Below are 13,123 nucleotides of genomic sequence, written 5' to 3'. Positions count from 1 at the left end.
AGGGCTTCCTAAAGTGTGCAAGAGAGGGTTTCTCTCCTGGAAGTTTTCCAAAGATCTGGGGGCAAAGTGGTCTATTTTCTAGCCAAAGAGTTCTATATTGTTGCCAATGTTTTGCAAGTCAGCAAAAGAGTAAAGCTAATTTTTAGCTGTTTTTCCATTATTTATTTCTTTAAAAAAAAATTAAATTATTTTAAGAGACTATTAAAGTTCTATGGTTAAGCTTTCAAAACTCTGGAAAAGTAATGTTAAAGTGCCTGCAGCTTTAACTCTGCTTGCTTGTGTTGGTGCATTACAATAGTCTCTAATTATATGATCACATATTATTTCTGAAATAACAGAATAACTATCACATGATGTTTTTCTTTGAACGCAAGTAGTATTTTGTAGCACATACTATTGCGTCTGTTAACAGTCTGTGAAAGTCCCATATATGAAAAGTACATAGTACCAGTACTTGTATTGCTTACTACATTTTCTATATGCAATGAAGAATAGTGGAAATTATCTATTCTAGCTCACAGCTTGGGGAGCTTCACATGTCCCTAACAAAGATTTGCTCTAATATGTAACATAGGGAAAAAAAGAACTTCAATAAAAATTGAAGTCAGATATGTTTGTATAGTCCAATATAGCTTAAGTAAGTTTAAAATACTGAAAAAAAATTAGTGTGCAACATATGTATCTACGGTTCTTGAAAAGATTGTATATTATTTGAGCAATAATACGTGTTCGTGTACTTAAAGATAGTGGGCTAAATCCTGCCCCCTCTCCCCCTCCCCCCAAACCACCTGCTCTGCATTGCAGAATATCACTAGCACTAACCAAAGTAAAAAGCCACTTTAGTGAGCCAGTTGGAGGTTCAGCTTTGTAGGAGATATGGCTGTAGCACTAAGGTGCTATGGAATGGCCATTTGGGGGCTATTACCAACCAGCGCAATTTAGAGCGATCTTGAAGCTTCTCTGTGTTGCATTGGGAGCATAAACAGCGTCAGAATTGGGTTGAGGGCATAAACTGGCACAAAACCATCTTTGCCCAAGCCCCTCAGCTGCACTGAACAGAATTTGGCCAAAGAAGAGGATTCAGCTCTGCATTTTAACAATGCATACACCCAAGGAGGTGGAGTAAAGCACTCAAAGCTCAGGAAATTCTAACATTCAGATTATGTGCAAAACCTTAACTGTGCAACCCCAATGTTCTCTTAATATATTTTGATTGTGTGAAACCTAGCCTGAGTGTGGTTTCCATAGCACACAGACATATCTCAGACTCTTACTGATACCCTGTATTCCTACTTTTATATTGGGAAATTATCTTTATAGGCTAATTGGCAGGAATAGCAAACTTTTCAGTAGTTTCCTAGGAAACTATCTGGTTATGCTGGGAAAATCAGAGACCTAAAAGAAATTCGTTTCTGCAAGTTTTTATTTATTTTTTTGAAGAGGAATTATTGCCATATAATGTCACCATTATAAATACTCTTCTTGTGAGCAGTCTCAGCAGAGGTGCCAAGGGAACAAACTTCTCCCCTTCCCAAAGTAGTCCCTCCAGGTCAAGGTTGTGTCACATTCACAAGGGGAAATGTTAGAGATATTTGTGCTGCTGCCTCTGCTGAGATTGTTCTGAGGAAAAATAGAGAATTTGAGTCTGTAGAGCTGTCAACTTGATACTGCACCCACAGTAAATTGAATTTTAAAATAATTAAAGGAGATGAATGCCAAACTCTTCAAAAATATTGAAATATATTACGAGTCATGCTGAACTGTTCTTGGAGCAGGTAGAAGGCATTGGTAAACTGGTACAATGTATCTTTTGTTTTTCCTTGGCTGGTTTTGACTGAGTCCTTCTTGAAAGACTGTGTACTAATACAGTACAGTGCATTGTGACGGCCTTTATTTGAGCAGTGTCAATAAATTTGAGAGCGCTTTGGGATTTATTAGAAATGGTAGATATATTCGTATCCAACCTGTCTCCTGTGGGAATCTGGACTCCCGAGTGAGATTTATTTCCACTATTTTGTGTCTAAAAATCTTTTCATTTTTTTGTTTTTCTCTTCTTGTCTCCTGCCTTCAACAGCCAGCAACCCCTACACGCACAATAGCAGCAACCCCCATTCAGCCACTTCCACAGAGCCAATCAACACCAAAGCGAATTGACACTCCCAGCTTGGAGGAGCCCAGTGACCTTGAGGAGCTTGAGCAGTTTGCCAAGACTTTCAAACAAAGACGGATCAAACTTGGATTCACTCAGGTAAAATTGAGTAACCCTATACCTCCCAATATAGGGTTAAATCAGTTTTCAGATCTGGAGGGAGGGGACAATAGCACCCCCTCTTAAGCAGAGCCTTCTTAAATAGAATTAAGTTCTTGTCTTTCCCTTCTGTATGAGGGTTCTAGGAAAGAACAGAAAAGGCCATACACATCTTACTTGCTCCCTTGTTGGTTTTAAAAGGTAGCCATTTTCCCAGCAGGTGCATGCATTTACCAGCTCAGGCTGTTATTGAATGTGCACTGTTCAGCCTAGAAGATTTAAAAAGAATAGGTCAAAACACTTTAAAAGCTGCCCTCAGAAATGCAACCTCTAAAGTCATATAGCACACTGCACCGTTCTAAGTGTTTAAAGATTGTGCCAAAACTGATGAAGCTGCTTTATATGTTGAAGGGTTTTATCATTTGAACTCATTTTCCTTTTAAATATTAGTGATTCTGTATTTGAGGTTTAAGGCTTGCAAGGATCCGCAAATAAGAACTCAAATGGCAGAGGAGAAATCTTAAAAGATGATTCAGAAACAAGTTTTGAAAAGATAAGTTGAATAAGAAAATAATAAACTTAAAGTATATGAGGTTTGATCACCACTCTGGAATAGTGTTCACATTGAATACTCTGAAGACAAGCTTATCAATCATTTTCCTTTCACCAGGTTCATATGTAAATAATTGATAAGGAAGGAACTGTTTTAGGGTTAGAGCAAGGAAGTAGGTGCCTGGACTCCTGAGTTCTAAAAAACCCACCTTAAAAAAACAAAACCCATTTTTGCCATTAAGTATTTAGCAGTGTATAAGTGAGGATAGAGAAGCAAAATTAAGGGAAAGCAACATCCACCCGATAGGGCTCATCAGAGCAAAGGTTCACTTGTCTGCTTACCTAAAGCCCAATGGTGAAATCCATTTAGGTTGGTGGCGTCAGAGCACAAGAACCCATCAGGGTGAGGCTGAAGAAAATAATTTTGAATATATTGAATATGTTTGGATGAAAGGTGCTACTAGTAGTGCAAAGTATGATTATATATTCCATTTTCTTGTTGCTAAGTGACACTGTGCTTGGATTCAGGAGTTGCTTCTTGAAAATATTAAAATTAAATGTTTTTTCCTTAAAAATTAAAATCCGCTGTCCCTATCAAGAAGTCTGGTAGCATGCTGTTACACATTAGCATGTTTTGCTAGAGGAAGGAGAAAACAAAAATCAGAAGTCTGAATTCAAAGCAGCCAATCCAATTTTTTGTGAATTCAGAATAAGTGAACCCACTGTAGCTGAAAGCATGTGTCCAAGATCAGATTTATTTTTCTGACAACATTCTAAATGCCTGAAAAATCAGGGTTCATAATACAAGTTCCTGCCAGAATCTTCATTACCGCACAAGAACAGCTTGTTCTTAGTAAGATGAAGAGTGTTTTGTTGGCACACTTCAGTCTCTCCCTCATGAGGTGAAGGAGTTACCCAGATATTATTGTGATAAGCATGATATAAGCACCTGTATTGAATAGAATAGCTTCTCTTGCTTGACCGAGGATTTCTAGTTTGTGCTCATCACAATTGTGACAATTAGCCTGCCTTGCTGTGTCATTGTGAAATGATTATGCAGCAGAAACCAGGATTTTTAAGTTAAGGGGTTAACTCTCCTTACTGACACTGTCCTGAATTTGTACTGTGGAGGAAAAAGCAGACACAATAACTCAAGGATTCTAGATCAGCCCTGGCTTTTGAGCTTAGTATCACAATTCCAGTATAATACAAAGGCAGCTGTTTGTATTAAATTTCCCTTTGTTTAAAAAAACAAAAAAAACAACCTGTTCTAAATGGCATAGTATTTACTTGATTGATCTATTCTTATTCTTTGAGTAAATATGTACATAATGTAGTTAGTTTTTAATGATAACTATTACCTAATTACATAATTGTGTAGTAATTAAGGATCTTATTACTAAGGTTTCCTATAGTCAGATAATTAGATTGCATGCCAAAGGATAACAGAAAAATTCATTGCCAGTGACATAGTAGGTTATTTTCAAACTCATTGGATTTACTTTTGTTCTTTTCAAAAATAATTACAAGGATCTAGTTTGCATTGTACACTAATTGCCTATTACATTCCATTTTGGGGGTAATATAATAAACTGGTTTTGACTTGCGATAGTTCTGTATCATTTTAAAGTAAGTGCCCAAAACAGATTAATTTAGGGGTTTTATATAATTTAATTTCTTTTTAAAATAGCTGCATGTTTGATGCATTTAAATCCAAGCCAAGTATTCCATCTGAGATAGCTGATAATCCTCGAAATACAGACATTATCTACATTCACACTGGCTAGTTTAGATGTATTCCTACTATGGAAACTTATGATTTGACGTGTTATAATATCTTGTGATGTAATACAAACAGATTGGAATATTCTCTCTTGTCACCGCTCTTCTGGCACGAATGACACTATTGTAATGAAGTGTAACTGCTCATATTGTGCTCCATATTTGTTTTCATTGGTCTGTAAGAGGATTCAGTCATTCTATGAAGTGGATCAAACTTGTTTATTGCAAAGTATCTTTTTCCTCTACTTCAGTAGTGGGTGACTCTTTGCTAATTCCCATACAGTAATGCCTTCACCATCTTTGGGGAAAATTGTTCACAAAGAAATGAATAACTACTACTTCAAGTAGTATCACTATGGGTGCTCCCCGGGATGTGCATTTACACATGCACTTGTTCCTGGAGATTGTCTGTGCCCTAGATAACCCTCTGCTCCAATATGAGGATATTTGGGGGAGCAGAGTCACCATCACTGTAGGTCCTTCTCAACTGCCTGCAACTTGAGAGAATGTTGTAGAGTCTGTTAGCTTGCCAAGCTGCTTGCTATTTCTCTTGCTTATTTTTTTTTACTCTGTTAGTAGTTTATTTTATTTATTTTTCTGTTATCTTGCACAGTTTGTATTTGGGGGGAGTGCGCCTTCCATTCTTGTTTGTTTTTTCTTAGGCCTCAATTCGTGGTCTTGAGTAACAGGTTATGCCCATGATCCTGGGCTTCAAGCCCTGCCACACATGCCATAGGTCTTTTTCCCTGCAGAAAGAGATGCTTCTGCCTCCGCTGCCTGGGAGAGACTCTCATCCCCTCCAAATGTATCTGCTCAGGATTTAAAAGTAGACCTAAAAATTGAGGGACAACAGGTTAAAACTCTTGTTGGAATGTTGCCTGGGACCTGCAGGGTCTGAGTCAGATCAGATTGCCTTTCCCCCTTTTCCTCTCTCTCTCTCTCTCTCTCTCTCTCTCTCTCTATATATATATATATTCAGTTACTCAAAAAGCCCTGGCGACCATCACCGCTCCTGGAGTAAACAAACATCTTGGGGACCCCTCAGAACTGCTCAAATCATAAAAAACAAGTCTGTTCCCCAAAATGGGGTCAAAGAAGGAAAAAATCACCCTGTGGATCCAGCTCTCAGGAGACCTTTCATCCAAACAAGGGTTCTTCTGAGGCCTCATCTCCTCTAGTACCAAGACCCTGGTACTGGCGAGGAAAACCACACCACGTACTGAGAAGCCATGTTGTAAACACCAGAGTTGGCACTGGACCCAGCACCTCTGAAACACAATGACAAAGTTAAGCTGAAATCTTCATTGGTACTACCTTCCAGAGCCAGCAGAGAAGAGTGCACAGATAGCACTTCAGTACCATTTCCAGTGCCACTCTATGTACTAACTCCTGAGGGTCCTTACTTGGAGTCTCTGGTACCGTCCAGGCTCCTTTTCCACAAGGATCTTTGGATCCTAGAAGAACCTGAGTCGTCATTGCTCAGAGTTACTAAGAGAGACACTCTGCTGGTACCAACTTACCTCCTGGAATTGACCTACCCTACAGTCCTGCTATCTATAATGGTGACTCATCCTCAGTACTGACGTGGTCACTGGTTCCACACAAACCCATGGAGCGTACTGAGAAGAGTTTCTGGCTGGTACAGACATATCCTCCAGTACCGTCTCACCAACCAGCCAAGATTCTACTTCTGGTACTGATGCAGTTACCAGATCCTCTCTGGTCTGCAGTGCCCACTTGATCCCTGGTACCAGCCACAGGTGCCTATACCGGGGTTGTGGGGGACTCCAGAGGGACTATAGCCCCCATACTTTTAAAAGTGGAAAGGCCATGCCTACCCATTCTTTAACATGGGCAGGCATGGAGTGGCAGTGGCAGGGGGCTGCGCTTCACAGCAGGAGAGCTGATAAGGTGATCCCCAGTCTCTTCCCGGTGGGGGGCTGAGGTGGGCTTTAGCCTCCCACCACCACCATGGGCCCCCCTCTCTCTCCTCCTCCCCCTGAGGTCCCACCCCCCTGGCCAGACCATAAGCCAGAGCCATACCATGGTAAAGGCCATCCAGAGAACCCAAGCTGCTGTGGGGAGCCCTGGGCCCTCCTTGTGCCTTGGGCGGTGCACCCCAGCTCCCCGCCGAGGGAAAATGGAGGGTCCAGGGCTCCCCACAGCAGTACTGGCTCCCGGGGCAGTTCTTACCATGTCCCAGCTCTGGCTTCCGGCTTGGCTGGGGGTGGGGCCTCAAGGGGAAGAGGAGCAGCAGAGGACAGGCCTCCAGGAGAAGAGGAAGAACGGGGGCGGGGCCACTGTCCCAACAGCAGTGGGGCCCTCAACTTCTACGGAGGTTCCGGCATCCCTGGTACCAGCACCACTTGCCCTTCTGATGGACACAGGGATGACATCTCATCTGATTTTGAGGTGGCCATACAGTGCTCCTCTACTTTTCTGGTCCAGCCTGTAAGAAGTGAGTAACAGCATCCCAAATACACCCAATTTAGGCTTAATTAATTTTCGTCTTTACATAATTTATAAATAACAATAATTCTGACAGTTTCTCAACATATATTTATGCCAGACAACAAACAGATAAGACAGAACAGGTAGGGACCCAAGTTACCAAGTTCTGGGGTACTGGGAAGCTCTCCTGCACTTCATGGTCAGTCCCTGTTCTCCGGTCCAGTCCTTCGGTTTCATTCCTTGAGTTTCTGAACTGGCAATCTGGACTTGGGCCCTTATTCACTAGGCTTCTTATACTTTTTCATACTATGTATTCATCAGCCTTCCTCCAATCAACATTAAGCATTGTATCTTGCATAATCCATACAATATGCATGTGAAAGCTTTACACAACTTTTGCTGTTTACACTATTTTCATGTCATCATGTCCTCATATCACCTTCCTCTGGTTTGTCCCAGTAATAGGGACTCTTAGCATTGCATTTTGTGTATTTATTATACCAGTGCTTTTCAACTTTTTTTCGTTTGCGGACCCCTTAAAAAATGCCGAGTGGAGGTACAGACCCCTTTGGAAATCTTAGACATAGTCTGCGGACCCCCAGGAGTCTACGGACCACAGGTTGAAAACCACTCTATTACACTATTTAACTTCCTCCAGCACACTAACAAAACATTTTTCCAATCAGCAAGAAGTATTATCTAAACAAATCTATATACTAGAAAGAGAGGCAGCACTCATGCAGGCAAAAGCTAGGCCAAGACCTTGGCGCAAATATTATCATATCCAAACAACCTATTTGACCTATTTTTACCATTCAGCCATTCTTCATCTTAATATTTCAGTATCATAAATCAGCATATGTGCATCATGCATGCCATTCTACATTATTCATTAACCTTTATTTTTTTTATTTGAATGTGTAAGTTATGAGGGAACACAATGACTTCTGTCAGCATTTCTTGTCTTCAAACATTGGTTTCTAGGGGATTTTTTTGCTCAAGAGTTCTAGCGTCATGCTTGTAAATTATTAAAAAGCCTTGCTAGTAATTTTACCTATTGCATTTTTGAGGGGCGCCTTTTATTTTAGGGCCTTGATAATCATTTTTTCCCCAATAAGCCTCCCTCCCTTGAGATGCACCCTGAGCAAGAAACCCCCTGCAGGACATACAGCTGGCAAACGTGGCAAGGAGAACCCTGGGTATTGCCCCTTCTCTTATGACCTATCTCAGTGGTCTTATTGGAGCTCATCAGTCTCTTATGGCGACTAACTCCTACAATGTTCCATTTCACAAGAAGACGCACCAAAAACCACCACCACCATCCTTGGACCCTGCTCCACAGGAACAATTTGTAGAAGAGTTAGTGACAGCAGGGGAAGAAGAAACACACTGTGATGGGTTCGATCAGAGAGAGACCCCCTTGGGACTGTCACCTGATGTGCTGAAATTACCTCTGAGCCCGTTTTCCTTGCTACCTTGGGACTCCAGAACCCTGTCTTGTTGAGCCAGACACACTAGCCTGCTGCAACACACACGCAGGGTGTGGGTCACATCCCCAAGGCTGCAGGCTTTAAGTGAAAACAGCTCTGCAGGTTACCTGACTTCAGCACCCAGACACCCAGCTCCCAATGGCATCCAAACCCCAAATAAATCTGTTTTACTCTGTATAAAGTTTATACAGGATAAACTCGTAAATTATCCACCTTCTATAATACTGATAGAGAGAGATGCAGAGCTGTTTGCTCCCCCAAGTCTTAATCACTTACTCTGGGTTTACTAATAAACAAAAGTGATTTTATTAAGTTATAAAAAGTAGGATTTTAGTGGTTCCAGGTAATAACAGACAGAACAAAGTAAGTTACCAAGCAAAATAAAGCAAAAACACGCAAGTCTAAACCTAATACATTAAGAAAGTGATTACAAGTAATATCTCATCCTCAGAGATGTTCCAATAAGCTTCTTTCACAGACAAAACTCCTTCCTAGTCTGGGTCCAATCCTTTCCCCATGTACTGTCCTTGTTAGTTCCAGCAGCCATCTCAGATGGTAACTAGAGGTTTTCTCATGACTAGCCCCCTTTGTCCTGTTTCACCCCCTTTTATAGCTCTGGCATGAGGCAGGAATCTTTTGTCTCTCTGGGTCCCCACCCCTCCTTCTACATGGAAAAGTACCAGATTTAAGATGGATTCCAGTATCCTGTGATGTGGTCACCTGTCCTGTGACACCCCAGACTCCATTCTTCCTGGGCTGGCCCACATGTACACAGGAAGGTTTGCAAGTAAACAGAGCCATTTACAGTTAATTGATTATGAAGCACCCTTAATGGCTTCCACTTAATATATTTTCATCAGTAATACAAGTTTATATCTTCTTCTCCTAACTCCAGACATAGAAATAATACATGCAAACAAATAGGATGAACGCATGCAGTAGATTATAACCTTTGTAATGACACTTTACAAGAGACCTTTTGCATAAAGCATATTCCAGTTGCATCATATTCACATTCTTAAGCATATTTTCATAAAGCATACGGAGTGCAATATCACGAACACCTTCCCACAAATCCTCCTTGCCCTATAAAGCTTTTATGCCTACCCCCGCCATCTTATACCAGTGATTTCAAGGCCTTTCAAGATCACATTAAATAAGATCTTACAAATTCTGTTACAGGAGTGTAAAGGTTCGCGCCGGGGCTCGACCCCCCCCTGAGGGCAGAGGGGAGCCACGCCGGCTCACTACACGTCCTCTGTTCTGGTCTGGCCCCGGCGTTCCGGGGTGACCAACGCAGTACCGCACGGCACGGGCTCCCTGTTTCGGGGCTGCGCAATGGTACCACTTAGAGGGGCCCCACCCTAGGGTCAGGCGGGCACCAAAAGACAGTCACGATGCTCAGGCCCTCTGGTGCAGGGGCTGAGCAACAGTACACAGTTCAAGGAAGCTCAGGCCCTCTGGTGCAGGGGCTGAGCAACAGTACACAGTTCAAGGAAGCTCAGGCCCTCTGGTGCAGGGGCTGAGCAGCAACAAACAGTTCAAGGAAGCTCAGGCCCTCTGGTGCAGGGGCGGAGCAGCAACAAACAGATTGGTATATAGGCCCAGGTCCTTACACCTGAGCGTTGGGTGAGGGGGAAAACTGCCACCCGTGACTGGGGTGGCAGGGGGGACGCAGGCCCACCCACTCCACTGCGTCCCAGCCTGGGGTCCTAGCAGCGGCTATCACCGCTGACAGTCAGTGGGGTCCTGACTGCAACACACTGACATAGGCTCATGCGTGTCTGCAGCCTGACTAGGGTCGGCTACCCCCAGGCCACTTCCAGCTTCCCCCCTCAGGGCCTACCTCATCCGTGACACCGGTCCCAGGCCAGTCTACCAGCATAGGTTCCTCTCGACCGGGGCTTGGTGGCAGGTGGTAACTAGAGGTTTTCTCATGACTGGCCCCTTTTGTCCTGTTTCACCCCCTTTTATAGCTCTGGCATGAGGCAGAAATCTTTTGTCTCTCTGGGTCCCCACCCCTCCTTCTACATGGAAAAGTAGCAGATTTAAGATGGCAGCTCCTCGGGGAAGTCCGGCCAGGCGGGCTCGGGCGGCTCCTCCGGGTAACAGCAGGGACGGGGAGGCTCCAGCGGCTCCTCCTCATAGCGGGCGCAGGGAAGTTCCAACGGCTCCTCCCAGTAACAGGCACCGGCGGGCTCCGGCGGCTCCTCCTCGTAGCAGGCGCGGGGAAGCTCCGGCCAGTCAGGGCAACTGCCTCGGGTCCTGGAGGTTTCGTAGTCGCGAGCTCCCAGCGGCACGTCTGCTCCCTGCGGCGGCTGGGGCCTGACTGAGCTCTGGCGGCCGGCTTTTATACTTCCTGTCCTGCCCCTTGACTTCCGGGGGGCGGGAACAGGCGGCGGTGGCTCTGCCCACTTCGGTGTCTGCAGGGGCACTCCCTCTGCTGGGCGGGAGGGGAGCCACACTGACTCACTACAAGGAGATAACAGGAATCCTGAAATTCCTTGTTTAACATCCCCCATATGTCTCCTCACAGTAAACTCAACATGCCCATCTGTGATGCTCTGGCCACAGCCCATGTGGTATGGCAAATTCCAGCAACCACACCAGTTCTTCGAGTGATTGCTCCTATGCATTCCAGTCAGGTGTGCGCGCTGTGCGTGCACGGCATCTCGGAACTTTTTTACCCTAGCAACTCCGGCGGACCGGCTGGCGCCCCCTGGAGTGGCGCCGCTATGGCGCCTGCTATATACCTCAGCCGGCCCGTCCGCTCCTCAGTTCCTTCTTACCGCCCGTGATGGCCAGTTGGAACTGTGGAGTGCTCTCTGTCCTCCACTACCCTAGCTCTCGCTACTGTTCTGTGTATATAGTTTGTTAGTACTTAGTGTAGATAGTGTTCATAGTTAGTTAGTTAGGTTTTAGGATAGGGTTAAGGGGGGTATCCCCTCCCTTTCCTCCCCGGTGCGGGCTCATGCCCAAAGCACCGGGCTTTAAGCCCTGCGCAGCGTGCCAGAGGCCTATGCCAGTCGGTGACCCACACGACGCCTGCCTCCGTTGCCTGGGCGAAGGACACCGGACAGATAAGTGTTCTTTCTGTTCCGCCTTCAAGCCGCGAACTCGAAAGGAGCGGGATATTCGCTTGAAACAACTCCTAATGGAGGCGTCGCTCCAGCCCCCGGCACCGTCCGCACCGGCACCGAGAGCTTCATCGGTGCAGAGCGCACCGGCGGCACCAAGCCGCTCCGGCACCGCGGCCCCACTGCCTCAGCCAGCGGCTCCGAAGACCCGGCACCGCTCGCTCTCGCCCTCAAGAAAACACAAGCTGGCGAAGGCACTTGCTAAGGCCCGCGCTGAGGACTCAGCGAAGACGATTGCGCCACCTGCGACCCCTGCGGTGGCAGTGCACAAGATGTGCACCGGGCCATTGACTCCGGCGCCGCAAGGGCCGTCGAGTCCGGCATCGCCACGCTCCCCGGCACCGACCGTGGTTGAGCCCCGGCTGCCATCTACGCCGGAGACATTCTCCTCGGCGCGAGAGCTGATACAGCTCATAGAGGCACCGAGCCTCCGGCCCCCGGCACCGCCGGCGCGGGCTGTCGTGTCGGCAGGAAAACCGGCCATGATGTTCCGGCCGCCCTCTCCGGACGGACGGCACGGACGACCCTCCCGGTCACGTTCCCGGTCCCGCCGTAGATCACCGTCCCGTCGATCGCGATCTCGGCACCTCTCGCCATTGCGGTACCGGTCGCCGTCTCGACGTCGGTTGAAGTCCCGGTACCGCTCGTCATCACGGTACCAGTCGCACTCCCGGCGTCGAACCAGGTCCCGATCGCCGTCGCGTCGGCACCGACAAAAGTCTCCGTCCCGGCACCGTTCCCGGCACCGTTCCCCGCGCAGCCGCTCCCGGCACCGCAGGTCCGATTCCCGGTCGAGCTCCCGGCACCGGTCGAGCTCCCGGCACCGCGGCACGCGTTGGTCTCGGTCACCGTCCCGGCACCGTGACGACCGGCACCGATCCTCGGCTCCGTCCGGGGCCGGACTGCCTCAATCGGCGGCGCAATCTATCAGCGCCTCGGCACCGCCATGGCCATCCCGCTCTGCATCGGTCGCCTCCGCGGTGGACAGCACTGCCCACCTTCTGCCTACCCCGCACAGCCAACCTCAGGGGGCACAGCAGTGGGGATTCTGGGTGCCATGGGCCCAGTACGAGACTCAGGGGGTGCCATTGCCCCCGAGAGCCCCTGCTTCCGAGCGCAGGGTACCAGAGGCGACGGTTAGCCGACCGCCCCCGTCTCCTACACGTGAGCCTGACCGCGAGGGGACCATGCAGCCCGACCCAGCCGATGAACAGTCCGCAGGTCCTTCGGCGGAGGTCGCTGTCCAGGGCTTGTCCTTGTCCTCCTCACCGGACGAGGCGGTGGCCGGAGCGTCTACCAAGGAGCCACCGCCTATAGACCTGAAGGCCCATCAGGACCTGCTTCGCCGCGTGGCGACGGCTATGGCTCTTCCGGTGGCGGAGGTTCAGGAAGACGACGACCCTATCACGAACGTCGTCGGTGCAGAGGCTCCCGTGCGAGTGGCGTTACCGTTTGTGCGAACA

General features: G+C 47.0%; 1 protein-coding gene across 2 annotated transcripts in view; it reads left to right on the top strand.

Annotated features, from left to right (window-relative positions):
• POU2F1 (POU class 2 homeobox 1) overlaps positions 1-13,123 on the top strand; it is a 235,728-nt gene that overhangs the window by 178,997 nt on the left and 43,608 nt on the right. For both annotated transcript variants that reach the window (XM_045001982.1, XM_045001981.1), the window contains exon 9: positions 2,075-2,248. In XM_045001982.1, the coding sequence (XP_044857917.1) occupies positions 2,075-2,248 (174 nt within the window). The remainder of the gene's footprint in view (positions 1-2,074; positions 2,249-13,123) is intronic.

The sequence above is a fragment of the Mauremys mutica genome, chromosome 1, assembly GCF_020497125.1.
Source record: "Mauremys mutica isolate MM-2020 ecotype Southern chromosome 1, ASM2049712v1, whole genome shotgun sequence".
In the NCBI taxonomy this organism is placed as follows: Eukaryota; Metazoa; Chordata; order Testudines; family Geoemydidae; genus Mauremys; species Mauremys mutica.
The sequence above is the reverse complement of the archived record's forward strand: the minus strand, read 5'-3'. Positions and strand labels throughout refer to the sequence as shown.